Genomic DNA, 12036 nt, shown 5'->3' on the forward strand with positions numbered 1-12036 from the left:
CGTTTGCAGAAAAGGAGATGAAGCCAGAAAAGAGGAGGAGTGGCTTTTCAAGGTGGCTCAGGGAGATGAGCACAGGCCAGGCCTGCGCCAGGGTCTCTGGTGCTTTTGAAACAAATGCCGAACACAATGCCATTGTCAGAAGCTCGCTGTGAATTACAGCCAGGAAGGACGATGTGGGCTGGAGGAGAGATGGAAGGGGGCAGGGAACGTTGGGGCTTGAGCCGGGGTCTGGAGCATGGGGACAAGGACCAGGGAGGAGGGGGACATTCTCATCAGGGAGAACAGCCTGGAGAAGGCAAGGAGGCAGCCAACCGCCGGGCAGATCTGGGAGCAGGGAGCGGGCGACTCAGGACACGGCAGGTCTGTGCGGGGCGGCAGGCAGGCAGACCGGGATCTGGCTTTGGACCTGACCTTGTGGGGGCTGGGAGCCCCTGCTGGGTTCTGTGTGGTGCGTGGCAGGATCAAGAGCGCTGTTAGGAAGGTCGAGGGAAAGATGGGGTGGGAGGCGGCCGGAGGCTGACGCACCTGCGTAGGCGAAGAGCAGTGGCACCAGCACAGGGCGACCCCGTGAGGTGGTGTGAGCTGGGGAGAGCGTGGCTCCAAAGGCACCCCCTGGGCTCCAGCCCTGGCCCTTCCCGGCAGGACTTTGGGCAAGAGGCTGACCCCTCCCACCAGCTTAGTCTCCGAAGGGAAATAGCGGGCGGTGTGAGGATGACGCGGTCGCCAGCGAGGTCCCCGCCAGTGCTGGCCACTCAAAGGCTTCCCCTGGCCCAGCCCCCTGGGTTGCTGTCCTCTCCCCCTTCTACCTCTGCTCTTCTCTCTCCACAGCCAGGACAACTCCACACTCTACATCAGTTTCACCCCCAAGGGGGCCAAGGTCCACCATGTCCAGCACATCTACCAGGTAGGAACCGCAGTGTGAAAAGGTGCCTGAAGGTCGCATCTATGCAGCCCCTTCCTGGACCGAGGGCGCAGAGACAGTCAGACGGGGTCTCGCCCGCGGGGGGTGCGGCCTCCGCTGTTCTCCAGCCCTTTCTGTGCTTCCGGGACAGCGCGCTGGCCGCTGCCCACCGCCGGGGACGCTGCCTTAGCAGCACAGCACCCGAGAGCCAGCGGCTGGGAGAGGGATCCCCGCTTTTCATTCAGACGTTTAACGAGGCGCTGTTCTAGGTTAGGTGCTTTGCTAGGCTCTGGGCAGCAGCAGGGGAAACAGGGTCCCCGTCCACTCAGCAAAGCCACGTTCTGTGCCTGGTGCTCATGTACACAACCCGTATAATTCCCACACCAACCGGTGAGAGCCATAACCGGGGGAGGCGTCGCCATTCCCGTTTTACAGATACCAAGTCTGTGGCCCAGGCAGGTCAAGAGCTGGCCCAGGGTAGACAGCCAATGAGGGGAGAGGTCAGGTTCAAGCTCTTCTTTGAATACGAAGATCCCTGTGTTTCGCCTCGAAGTTCAGGCCTGTCGTTCCCACGCGGTGTGCTCAGGGCTGCATTGGCGATCCTCACTGCGGAAGTCAGAAGGAGGCCACCCCTGGGTGCGAGGCGTGAGGAGCCTCGGGCTTTCTTAGTGGACCCTCGGGAGAGGATTAGGCACTGACCGGCCAAGAGCATTTTCATTTGACTGTGGAGAAGATTGAGGCCCAAAGAGGACACGTCTCACCCAGGGCCGCTCTGGAGTCAGGCAGTCCGGAGAGGAGCCCAGGCGTAAGGGACCCGAGCTGTTCAGGCCCCTTCCGAACAGGCTGGAGCCGTCTCCCCGGGGACTGTGGTGAGGGAGCGTGGCCTTTGGGGAGAGGAGAGAGGCCCCCGGGCGGTGAAATGGAGCGTTTGGCTCGGGCAGCTGAGCTGGCTCCCGGTGCTGCTCACGGGGGTGGCTCCCAGTTCCCGCGGGAGCTGGACCAGGCACTCGTATTACCAGGCAGGCCTGGGCCCAAACCCAGCTCTGCCATTCGCACACCGTGTGGCCTTAGGCAGGGACCTACCTGCCGTGCCTCAGCTCCCCCTTCACAAATGGAGTTTCGAATAAGAGCTTGGAGGTGGCCGTGAGGTGCAGTGGGTTGCGTCCTCCCTGGAGAGCGCTTGGGGCAGTGCCTGGGAGGTGGGTTGTTCGAGGGGCGAGGTGGATGCTGTGCTGCAGCCCTGAGATGCCCCAGCTACTCTGGAAGCCTCCTTATGTCTTGCCTCCCTGAGCCCAGAACCAGCTCAAACCCCTTGAGCTGCCTCTTCCCCTCAGAAGAGTCTGCAGGGCCAGACGCGTCCATCCACCTCACCGCCCTCCAGCGCTGTAAGCCGAGCCGCTGGCTCCGGCGCCTGGCCCTCCACGCAGCCACTCTCGCTAACGACCCTAATGTGATCTCCGTTTTCACTAGACCCGGCCCGGTGTGGGACGCTGGCGATCCATCCCCTCTCCTTTGAAACTGTCCCCTTACCCAGGCCCTTTCTGCCACAAGGAGGCCAGCTCTCACAACGGAGGCTTATTATGAGCTCGACCGGCATGAACCCAGTGAGAGCTGGGCCGCGGGACCTCCTTCCTCGCGGGCTCTGCGCCCCCCGCTGGCAAGGAGCACAGGCTTCAGGCCGACCTGAAACCTTTTTGAACTCTGCCGTTTATAGCTGTGTGGCCTTAGACAGTTCACTTAACCTCTCTGAGCCTCAGTTTTTCAATCTATAAAGCAGGGATAATAACACCTGCTTTATGGAGTTGTACTGGGGAGCAAATGAGGAAATATGTTGCAAGTGCTTAGCCTCGTCCTTGCCACATGAGGTATCTGTGAGCCTTATCTGTCTTCGTGTTATTGTTACCACTGTTACCCAAGGAAGGAGATGGAGCACAGTGCTCTAGGTTGAAATGCCAGCTCTAGTACTTGATAGCAGCAGGCAAATTAGTGCATCTCTCTGAGCCTCAGTGCTCTCATCTGTGAAATGGGGGTGGGAGCATTGTCCACCACAGGGAGGATGCATTTAGTGGGAATCAGAAGGGGCCTCGCACGCAGTGCTCAGTCAATGGTGATACTGCACGCGGGTTCTAACCGTCTGTTTTCTGCTTTGTCATCACCGCCATTCCCTCAGAGCCGGTGCCTGGCTCTGGGCTGGTGCTACCGACTGCTCTGTATCAGTGTCCACAGGGTCCGTGTCCCCGTCTCAACTGACACTCCAGGCTGTGTCCCTCCTCCTTCTCCAGCTCACCTGTCCCTGCAGCGTGTCGCTCATCTCCACTGGGACGTCTTCCTACCTTCTTTTTCTTTTTGTTGGTCTTTGAACAGCTTTATTGATATACTAGAGGCCCGGTGCACAAAATTTGTGCACAGGTAGGGTCCCTAGGCCTGGCCAGTGATCAGGGCTGGTCGGGGCCTTCCCTCCCCCAGCTGCCGGCTGCCGGCTGCCAGCCAGGGCCTTCCTTCATTCCACGCTGCCCCCTGGTGGTCAGCGCATGTCATAGCGAGCAGTTGAACTCCCGGTTGGTCAAACTCCGGAGGAGACAATTTGCATATTAGCCTCTTATTATATAGGATAATTCATATACCACACAATTTACCCACTTCAAGTATACAAGAGGATGGTGTTTTTAGTATATTTACAAAGTTGTGCTGCCATCATCATCATTGTAGGACATTTTCACTTCTCCAAAAAGAAGCCCTGTGCTCCCATTTGTAGTCACTCCCTCACCCTCCCTGCCCCAGCTCCTGGCCGCCATTACTTTTGTCTCTCTGCATGGATTGACCTATTCGGACATTACATGTAACTGAAATCACACAGCATGTGGACTTTTGTGACAGGCTTCTCTCGCTTAGCATAGTGCTTTCAGGGTCCATCCATGATGTAGCATGTATCAATATTTCATTCCTTTTTATTGCCAAATAACATTCCATTGGTAAGATAGGCTACATTTGATTTATGCGTTTATCAGATCGTGGACATTTGGGTTGTTTTCACTTTTATTATCTTTTCCTATGCCAGCATCTTCTCTGGTTTGCTTAGACTCCTTTAATCGCCCCAGTTCTTCCCCTCAAACAAAACTTCCAAGTCGGTGAATTTCTCCTTCCAACACGCCTGGCCACTGCCTCCTCACGTGTGTTGTCTGTCCCTCTTCTCCCTTCGTCCCCAGGACTGCTCACACTGAGCGTCTCGTCTTCTTGCTCCTGGGTCACCGGCCCGGCTCCGAGCTTGGGCCTTGACCCGCTTTCCCACTGCTTTCCACCCGATGCCTGCAGAGTCCCCTGGCACCACCCTCCTCGGGCGCTTCCCGTGACTCCCCGGCCCACCCCGACCTCTTACCCCCAGGCCTTCTGGGCCCCACAGTCTGATCCCAGGTCTCCTTTCCAGACTTGTCTCCTCTCCCTCCCCAAGCACCTCCCCTCCCCTGGCCACACCACTCCCCTTGTGTCGCCCTCACTCCTTTCTCTTTCTGGATACCGGTCCCCATCTTCACCTGTTCATTTCCTGTATCTTTCACAGTTAAATTCAAATGCTGCCTCTGACATTAGGTCTTTTTAGTTTAATCTAACTGACATTTTAAAAGCATCCGCAGCCCTGGCCTGTGTGGCTCAGTTGGTTGAGCGTCATCTCATGCACCAAAACGTTACCAGTTTGATTCCCGGTCAGGGCACGTGCCGGGGTTTCGGGCTCAGTCCTCGGTAAGGGGGCGTGCAGGAGGCAGCTGATCAATGTTCTCTTTCACACCTATGTTTCTCTCTCTCCCTCTTCTTTTCTCTCTCTCTAAAAATCACTAAAAAAAATCTTTTAAAAAATAATAAAATAAAAAGTGTCCACAGAGGTTTGCTGAGAGAGTAAATAATAGAATGCCTCAAACTGGATATATGTTTCCCTGCCTGGCCTCCCTGAGGTGTTCATGTTTATACATTTCTGGGCCTTCCAGCCCGAGCACAGCCAGCTCTTCGGTACAAAAGGTACTCAGGAAATGTTTCTTAAGTTAGGTCAATGCAACTGCCAAAATGAGTCTTTCCCAAGCCGCATTGTGTAAATAATTCTTGCAGCTAGCCTTGTCAAATGTCATTCATGCTTTTACTCATTCAGAAAATGACTTTTCTTGAGGCCTGTTATGTGCTGGTCTCTGTGCCAAGCAGTAGTGCATCGCAGGGGAAATAAACCGCAGCTCCTGCTCCCGGGGGCCCACAGCCCAGTGGAGATACGGATGCGCGAGCGGACACGTGGCCATCCTGCTGGGGAGTAGAATGCTGTGGACACACAGGAGTGGGCAGCTGCCCTGTTCTCAAGGCGAACTTTCAGGATGGTATTGAGCAGCGACTTGCAGAACGTGGGCGGGTTTGCCACGTGGAGAAGGCAGAGAAGCACATGTGACCCACACATGTCATTGAGGACGGGGGGCAGGGGTGCCCACAGCCTAACAAGTGGGCCTCAGCCAGTGAGGACTGGAGTTGGACTGGCATTAGGGTGGCTGGCATTCAGGGCTCAGCAGCCATTTGTCCTCTGTACCAGGTGAAGATTCAGCCGTTTGCCCATGACCACAACGTGCCCCCCCTGGAGGCCTTGATTGGGGTACCAGTGCCTCAGAGTGAGGGGCCCATCACTCACACGTGGGATGTGCAGATGGTGAGTGCTGCCCAGCGGACAGCATGCCCAGGTCTGTGGGGGCGAGTCAGAGAGGGTGCAGGTGCCGGGCAGGGAGCGAGGAGGGATGAGGCCTGTCCCGCTCGCTCGGGGATGTCTGCCTCTGCCCAGGGCCCGGCGGGGAGAACAGGAAGGCCCAGGTCTGTCGGGGCGGAGAGGAAGGCCAGTGTCCTCTCAGCTCTGGACTAACTGATCCTCGTTCCTAGGAGCCTCCTGTCCACTGTCACAATGAGAGCCTGGAAAGGCCACCCAACGCGGCCGAGGTATGGATGTGTGGGTGCGGAGGGGCTGGCAGCCTGCAGTGGGAGGACAGCCCCTCAGCCCCTGCTCGTCCTTGTTCCCAGCAGCCTTGCTTGCCTGGAGCCCAGTTCCGCTGCCCAGTGGTCTTCCAGAGGGAGGTCCTCGTCCGAGTGACCGGGACTGTGGAGCTGGTGGGGGAGATCGAGGTAGCGCTGCCGGCGACCCACAGGAGGGCTTGCGGGCGGAGGGGGTGAGGGGGGCCTGGTGGGGTGGGGGGTTCTCACCTGAGGTCTTCCTGCATTTCCTGTTTTATCTTGAACAGTGTGGGGTGGGGGGTTCTCACCTGAGGTCTTCCTGCATTTCCTGTTTTATCTTGAACAGTCCCCGATGTTTACACACTTGCAGGTGAAAGAGAACCATGATGTGTTTGAAATGTGCAGGGCTGTTCTCATAGGTTCTTTATGGGAAAACTTTCCTCCCAGCAGTGGGAGTGGCACACGGGGCTGCAGAACTCCAGGCCGGCTGTGATGCGCCCGCTAGGACCCAGGCTCCCCCGCGTCCCCCCTTGAGTGGAGATGGGGCCGGAGCCAGCGGGCACTTGGGCCTGTGCTCGACCCTGATGCCTTCCCACCCCTCCTACAGGCCTCCTCCATGACCAGCCTCTGCAGCTCCCTCTCCGTCTCCTTCAACAGCAGCAGGCACTTCCACCTCTACGGCAGCAACGCCTCCCTGGCCCAGGTATCTATCTCCCCACCTCCTCCTCCTCCTCCTCAGAAGCCCCGGGAGCAGAGGTCAGCAGAGAGGCCTGAGGGACCGCAGGGCAGAGCCGGAAGTGGGCAGCCAGGGAGGAGGTTTGGGCTGAGCACAGTGAGAACTCCCCACAGCCAGAGCCACCAGCCTTGGCTTTCACCGCCACTGGTAGGCAAGCAGGCCGCAAGGTCACCTGTCCGAGATGCGTCAGGTAGAGATGGGTTTGATGGCAGCTCAGCGAAGGGGGCCCCACTCCACAGGCAGAGCATGACCAGAAGACACTAAGGCGAGAGAGCAGCAAGTGCAGGGCCAAGGCTGAGAGAGTGGGGGCGGAGGGGGGGCGGGCAGGTTCGAGAGCGAAGGAGAAGGGAAGCTGCAGCTAAAGAGGCGAGCAGAGCAGAAACGCTTCTGGGAGGCTTTGCAAGCGGAGCTGCGATTCTGGCATTTCCTCCTGGAACTGAGGGGCCGCCTCAGGGACGGTGCTGCGTGTTCGCCAGCTCACGCTGGTGGCCGCAGCGGGAGGTGTATGGAGAGAGGGCCTGGGTCAGAGCCTGGTGTGACACAGTCCAGACTGGAGATTCGAAGACCCGGAGACTGAGGCCAGATTCGCAAGACACCTTGGGGTGGCGGCCTTCTTCTCTGCACTCCCTCCTCTCGTCCTCCCCCAGGTCGTCCTGAAGGTTGAAGTCGTGTATGAGAAGGACATGCTCTATCTCTACGTGCTCAGCGGCACCGGGGGGCTGCTGCTGCTGCTGCTCATCTTCCTGGCGCTCTACAAGGTCGGAGCTTCGGGAAGGACGGAGGTGGCTGAGTAGACAGGCTGGGGAGTGGGGAATGGCAGAGTCAGGGAGGAGAATGGCAAGGCCAGGGCTGGGACCAGGGAGAGGAAGAAGCGCTCGCCTGCTATCCAGAGCCAGACGCTGGGGTGCGGAGGCGCGGCCACAAGCATGGCCCCTGCCTCTGTGGAGCTCACAGTCTCGGGGGAGACACAGGGACACGTGACGGAGGCTGCTGTGCGGGGCCTGGTGCTCCGGAGCCTGTAGGCAGGAGCCTCGCGTAGGCCGGGGGCTGCGAAGGCCTCCCAGGGAGGTGGCACTGGAGTTGGGCTTAAAGGGTGAGGGGAAGTTAGCCAGAGGAAGAGCGCTGGCGGGCAGATGTTGCCTGTAAAATAGGCAAGTATTCCGGGAAAGAACATAAAATTAAAGTTTCTTTCTATTGAACTCCCAGAGGGTTGTCATGAAAACAACTTTGTTTCTATTCTGTAGGTTATGGTTTTGTTGTTGGCATATGTGTGAGCGTGAGAGAGAGATCAGCGTATGTGTTTATATGAAGAAAATGTATATGGATTAGACTGTGTTACTGCCTGGGAACTTGAATTATTCCCGGATGTTATACCTCGATGCCCTCCCTTCTGAGCACAATTATATCCACTTCTCGCTTTATAACCAGTGGTTTCCTGCCTTCTGGGTGCCCCACCGTTTATTTAACACGTTCTCTATTGGTGAACAATTAGGTTGTTTGTAATTTACATCTGTTTCAAGCATTATGACAGAAAAGGTTCTTGTTACCCACATCTTCGCACACTGGCCCAAATATTCTTTAAAATTAATTCCTAGCCCTGGAATTGCTGAGCCAAATAATATATAAGTTTTGAGCTTTCAGTAGAGACTGCATGACACATACTAAGCGCTGTATAAGCATGGGCTCTTATTAATGTTACTAGATATTGTAATATGCATCCCAAGCCACCCACCTAAAGTATTGGTACCTGGCGTTCTCCTGAGCCGAAAGAATGGACCAGTAGCCCTAACTGCTTTGGCTCAGTGGGTAGAGCATCAGCCTGCGGACTGAAGGGTCCCGGGTTCGATTCTGATCAGGGCACAGGTCTGGGTTGTGGGCTCGATCCCCAGTAGGGGGCGTGCAGGAGGCAGCCGATCAATGACTCTCATCATTGATGTTTCTATCTCTCTCTCCCTCTCCCTTTCTCTTTGAAATCAATAAATATATATTTACATTTTTTTAAAAAAAGAATGAACCAGGAAACGTACAGCTTTTTAGCATTTTGCCAAGAACCAGGTGTGGCAGGCACTCTTGCCCATCCCTGGAGTGGAACCACGTGTCGGTGGTTTATTAACATAAAGGGTGCTTTCATGTTTTGCCGGGACCAGCTGTGCTCCAGGGACTGTCTGCTCGCTCAGTTCTGGTCTTCCTGCAGGTCGGGTTCTTCAAACGGAACCTGAAGGAGAAGATGGAGGCTGCCGACGCCGCCAATGGCATCCCCGGGGAAGGCCCTGGGCAGGTGGCGTCGGAGGGAGAGGCCGTGGACCCCAGCTGCGTGGATCTCCTCCCCAAGGAGGGGGCCCTGGATGGAGGCGGCACGGACTGAGGCCCAGGCCTGACGCAGAGGGCCCGGGGCTGGACTTGGGGTGCTGGTGCCACTCTGCTCCACCTGCATGTCACTGTGTCCTCTAGCCCAGCAGTCGCCAACCTTTCGGACCTCACGGACCCCCAGTGGTCCGCGGACCACCGGTTGGCGACCGCCGCTCTAGCCAGTCTGCCCCTCCCTAGGCTCCCGGGTTTCAGTCTTGAACATGGAGCTCACTCCCGCCTGCCTCCCAGGGACGGGCCAGGAAGGCTGCCAAGGTGAGGCCTTGTGGTACCAGCTGGTCCTGGCTTCTAACAGCCCCTCTTAGCGCCCTCCCTGGAAGAGAGCGTCTGATCTAAATTTGGAGAAACTCGTCCCGGGATCCAGTGACCCTCCCAGCCCTCACACCCACCTGCCGTGGAGGTCCGCGGAGGCCTCAGGCGCCCAGAGCCTTGCCCCGCTCCCCCCTGCAGGTCCGGCCTCCATTCTACCGCCAGAGAGCAGATCTGATCCGTGTCACCGCTTCTGCTGCAAACCCTTGCTCTGTAGCTAGAGATCAAGTTCCTTAATGTGCCTTCCAAACCCGCGAAACAGCCTCACTGTGCCCATGCCACAGGCCTTCCTGGCCGCTGGTAGAGCCCTCCCACCTCCCTGCTAAGCTCCAGTTACACAGGCGTTTCTCACTCGCCAAGCCCTTTCCTGCCTCACTGCCTTCACCCAGACTGCTCTGTGCCCGGGCATTCCTCCCCCTCTTCCTGGCTGACTCTCCTCAGTCTTCAGATCTCATCTCTCACATCGCTTCCCCAGGGCAGCCCACCCCCGGCTCATCTGGGTTCCCCTATCACGCGCCTACACCAGCCTGCAGCTGCCCGTCACAGCAGGGATCCTGTTTGTTCATTGTGAGATGGTTTACTTCATATCCGTATCTCAGATCCAGCAGTGAGCTCCCTGGGTAGGGGCCGTACCTGGAATCCCTGATGACGTCACAGAGCTAGACGCGTAGTCGGTGCTTGACACAATGTCACTCCATTAATGGGGAGCCTGTGGGGAGATAGAGGGAAACGTGTGGATGGGTCCAAGGCATCCCTTCTGGGGCTCAGTCTTCCGCAGGCGCCTACTCCACAGTCCCCGCCAGGATTCGTCACACCCCCGCCGGCCTCCCCTGTGAGACTCTGAGCTCAGGGGTGGGGACCTGCTCCCAGTGCCAATAAATGGGAAAGTCTGTCCAATTCTGTGATGTTTCTGTGCTGGAGCCACGTCCCAGCCTGGCTCATTCAATGAACATTTTCTTCTCAACCCTTTCACTAAGTGAGACCCAAACCGTAGCTCTCATATCTCTCTCTCTCTCCTCTCTCTCTCTCTCTCTCTCTCTCTCTCTCTCTCTCTCTCTCAGGACCCTGAGACTCACCTGCACCTGCTCTTGTGGGCTCGTTCAAAAGAGAAGCAGGGAGAGACACCGGAGTGAGGAGGCTAGGGAAGCACTGACAATTTACTAAGAGGTGAGCGTAGACTAGACTCTCCCTTTTTTAAAAACCCTGAGGCCCCCTCCTTTAGACTGGACAGAGGGGCCAGTCACTACTGCCCTCTTGTGGTCCCTTTTAACTGTCAGGAACATCACAGAACCACTAAAAGTACAGTGTTTGTAGGTTAACCTGTCAGGTTGTGTTCACTTATGGGATATTTCTTTCAATGCTTTGTGTCGTACTCTGTTCTGTGCTCCGAGGACATGGGAAGCTTCACTCCACCGAGAAAACAGTAAAAAGGTAGAAATGCGATTCCAGGTAGTGACAAGGCTGTGAAGAAATAAATCAAAATACCAAGTTAGAGGGTGATGGAGAGGGTCCTCTTAGATGGGTGGTCAGGAAAGTCTCTAAAGAGGTGATATTCTGTGACATGGGGGGCGGGGAAAGTCGATATTTGCATCCAGGTTGGAAGCAAAAAAGCACAGAAGATCTGGGAGGCGTGCCCTGGCCGGTGTGGCTCGGTTGGTTGGGTGGCATCCAGTGCAACAAAAGGTTGCTGGTTCGATTCCCCGTCAGGGCACATGCCCGGGGTTTCGAGCTCAGTTTCCAGTCGGGGGAGTGCAGGAAGCAACCAATCACATCAATGCTTCTCTCTCTCCTTCTCCCTTCCTTTTTAAAAAGAAAATACTTTTAAAATTAATTGTTTTAAAAAGATCTGGAGGCTTAGTTCAGGACCAGACCTGCCATCATCGTCCCCAGACATCCCACCTCCCTGACCAGCTCCTGTCCTCGCATCTGTGTCCTTTCCGCCGCCGTGCCTTTGCCCATGTGTTCCCCTCGCCAGCATGTGCAGTCCCCCGCCTTTCCTATCCATGAAAACCCTCCTACTTCAAAGCACTTCAAAGCTTTTCTCAATCCCACAATTCCTGGACACAAGCCCCCTCCACACCACGTTGTTTGTACCTCATTGGGGCACATAATGTTGTGGAGTGACATTCGCGAGAATAAGACCACCGACTCCAATTAGGTCTTAAACAGCAAGCGAGGATTTATTGAGCTGGCCAGCGACTACAGGTACAGCACCCTGCCGAAGCAGAGGCTGAACTGCAGTGCCGACTACAGGAGTTACATTTTATTATGAAATTCTGTGGAGGCCCAGAGAAAAATGTGTCTTTCAAATTCTGGGCCCCCCAATATGGAGGAAACTCTCTTTATTTATACTTTATCCAGTCCTTTGTCTCCCAAATTTGGAATGAGACTTCCGGGCCTTCTGAGAAAGAAGGCCTGCGTGCTGGGAAGGGGCCATGAGACCATATCTCAAGGCCTGGCCTGATGTCAGTCCCTTCCTATCTGTGTGTTTTAGGAACAGACAGCACAGCATGACCCGTCTGGCCAAAGCACCAGATATGCAGCCCAGCACATTCCCCACTGGTTTTATGTACATGAGTCCAATCATTGACTCTTTTGGGTCATTGTTGGGGAGGGAACCCTGAGGACTATAAGCTTGATAGAATTAATTCTTTGCCGAATAAAGTCAGTGGGCCTGTTTATAAGATAAGGGCCTGGAATGAGGGTCCACTGAGTAATCTCTAGAGGGTGCAAAGAGTCCTGGGCTCTCTATCTTGCC

At 56.1% G+C, this 12036-nt stretch overlaps 1 protein-coding gene across 4 annotated transcripts in view; it reads left to right on the top strand.

Moving 5' to 3' along the window:
* Positions 1-10175, top strand: part of ITGAL (integrin, alpha L (antigen CD11A (p180), lymphocyte function-associated antigen 1; alpha polypeptide)) — a 46653-nt gene extending 36478 nt beyond the window's left edge. For 2 of the 4 annotated variants that reach the window (XM_005882034.2, XM_005882036.2), the window contains exons 25-31: positions 829-904; positions 5460-5573; positions 5798-5854; positions 5936-6037; positions 6474-6569; positions 7250-7360; positions 8797-10175. In XM_005882034.2, coding sequence (XP_005882096.1) covers positions 829-904; positions 5460-5573; positions 5798-5854; positions 5936-6037; positions 6474-6569; positions 7250-7360; positions 8797-8967 — 727 coding nt within the window. In that variant the 3' untranslated portion in view covers positions 8968-10175. The remainder of the gene's footprint in view (positions 1-828; positions 905-5459; positions 5574-5797; positions 5855-5935; positions 6038-6473; positions 6570-7249; positions 7361-8796) is intronic. The other 2 variants (XM_014529797.1, XM_005882035.2) reach the window with 1 other exon arrangement.
* The last annotated feature ends 1861 nt before the right edge of the window (positions 10176-12036 follow it).

This window comes from Myotis brandtii, unplaced genomic scaffold, assembly GCF_000412655.1.
Source record: "Myotis brandtii unplaced genomic scaffold, ASM41265v1 scaffold698, whole genome shotgun sequence".
Lineage (NCBI taxonomy): Eukaryota > Metazoa > Chordata > Mammalia > Chiroptera > Vespertilionidae > Myotis > Myotis brandtii.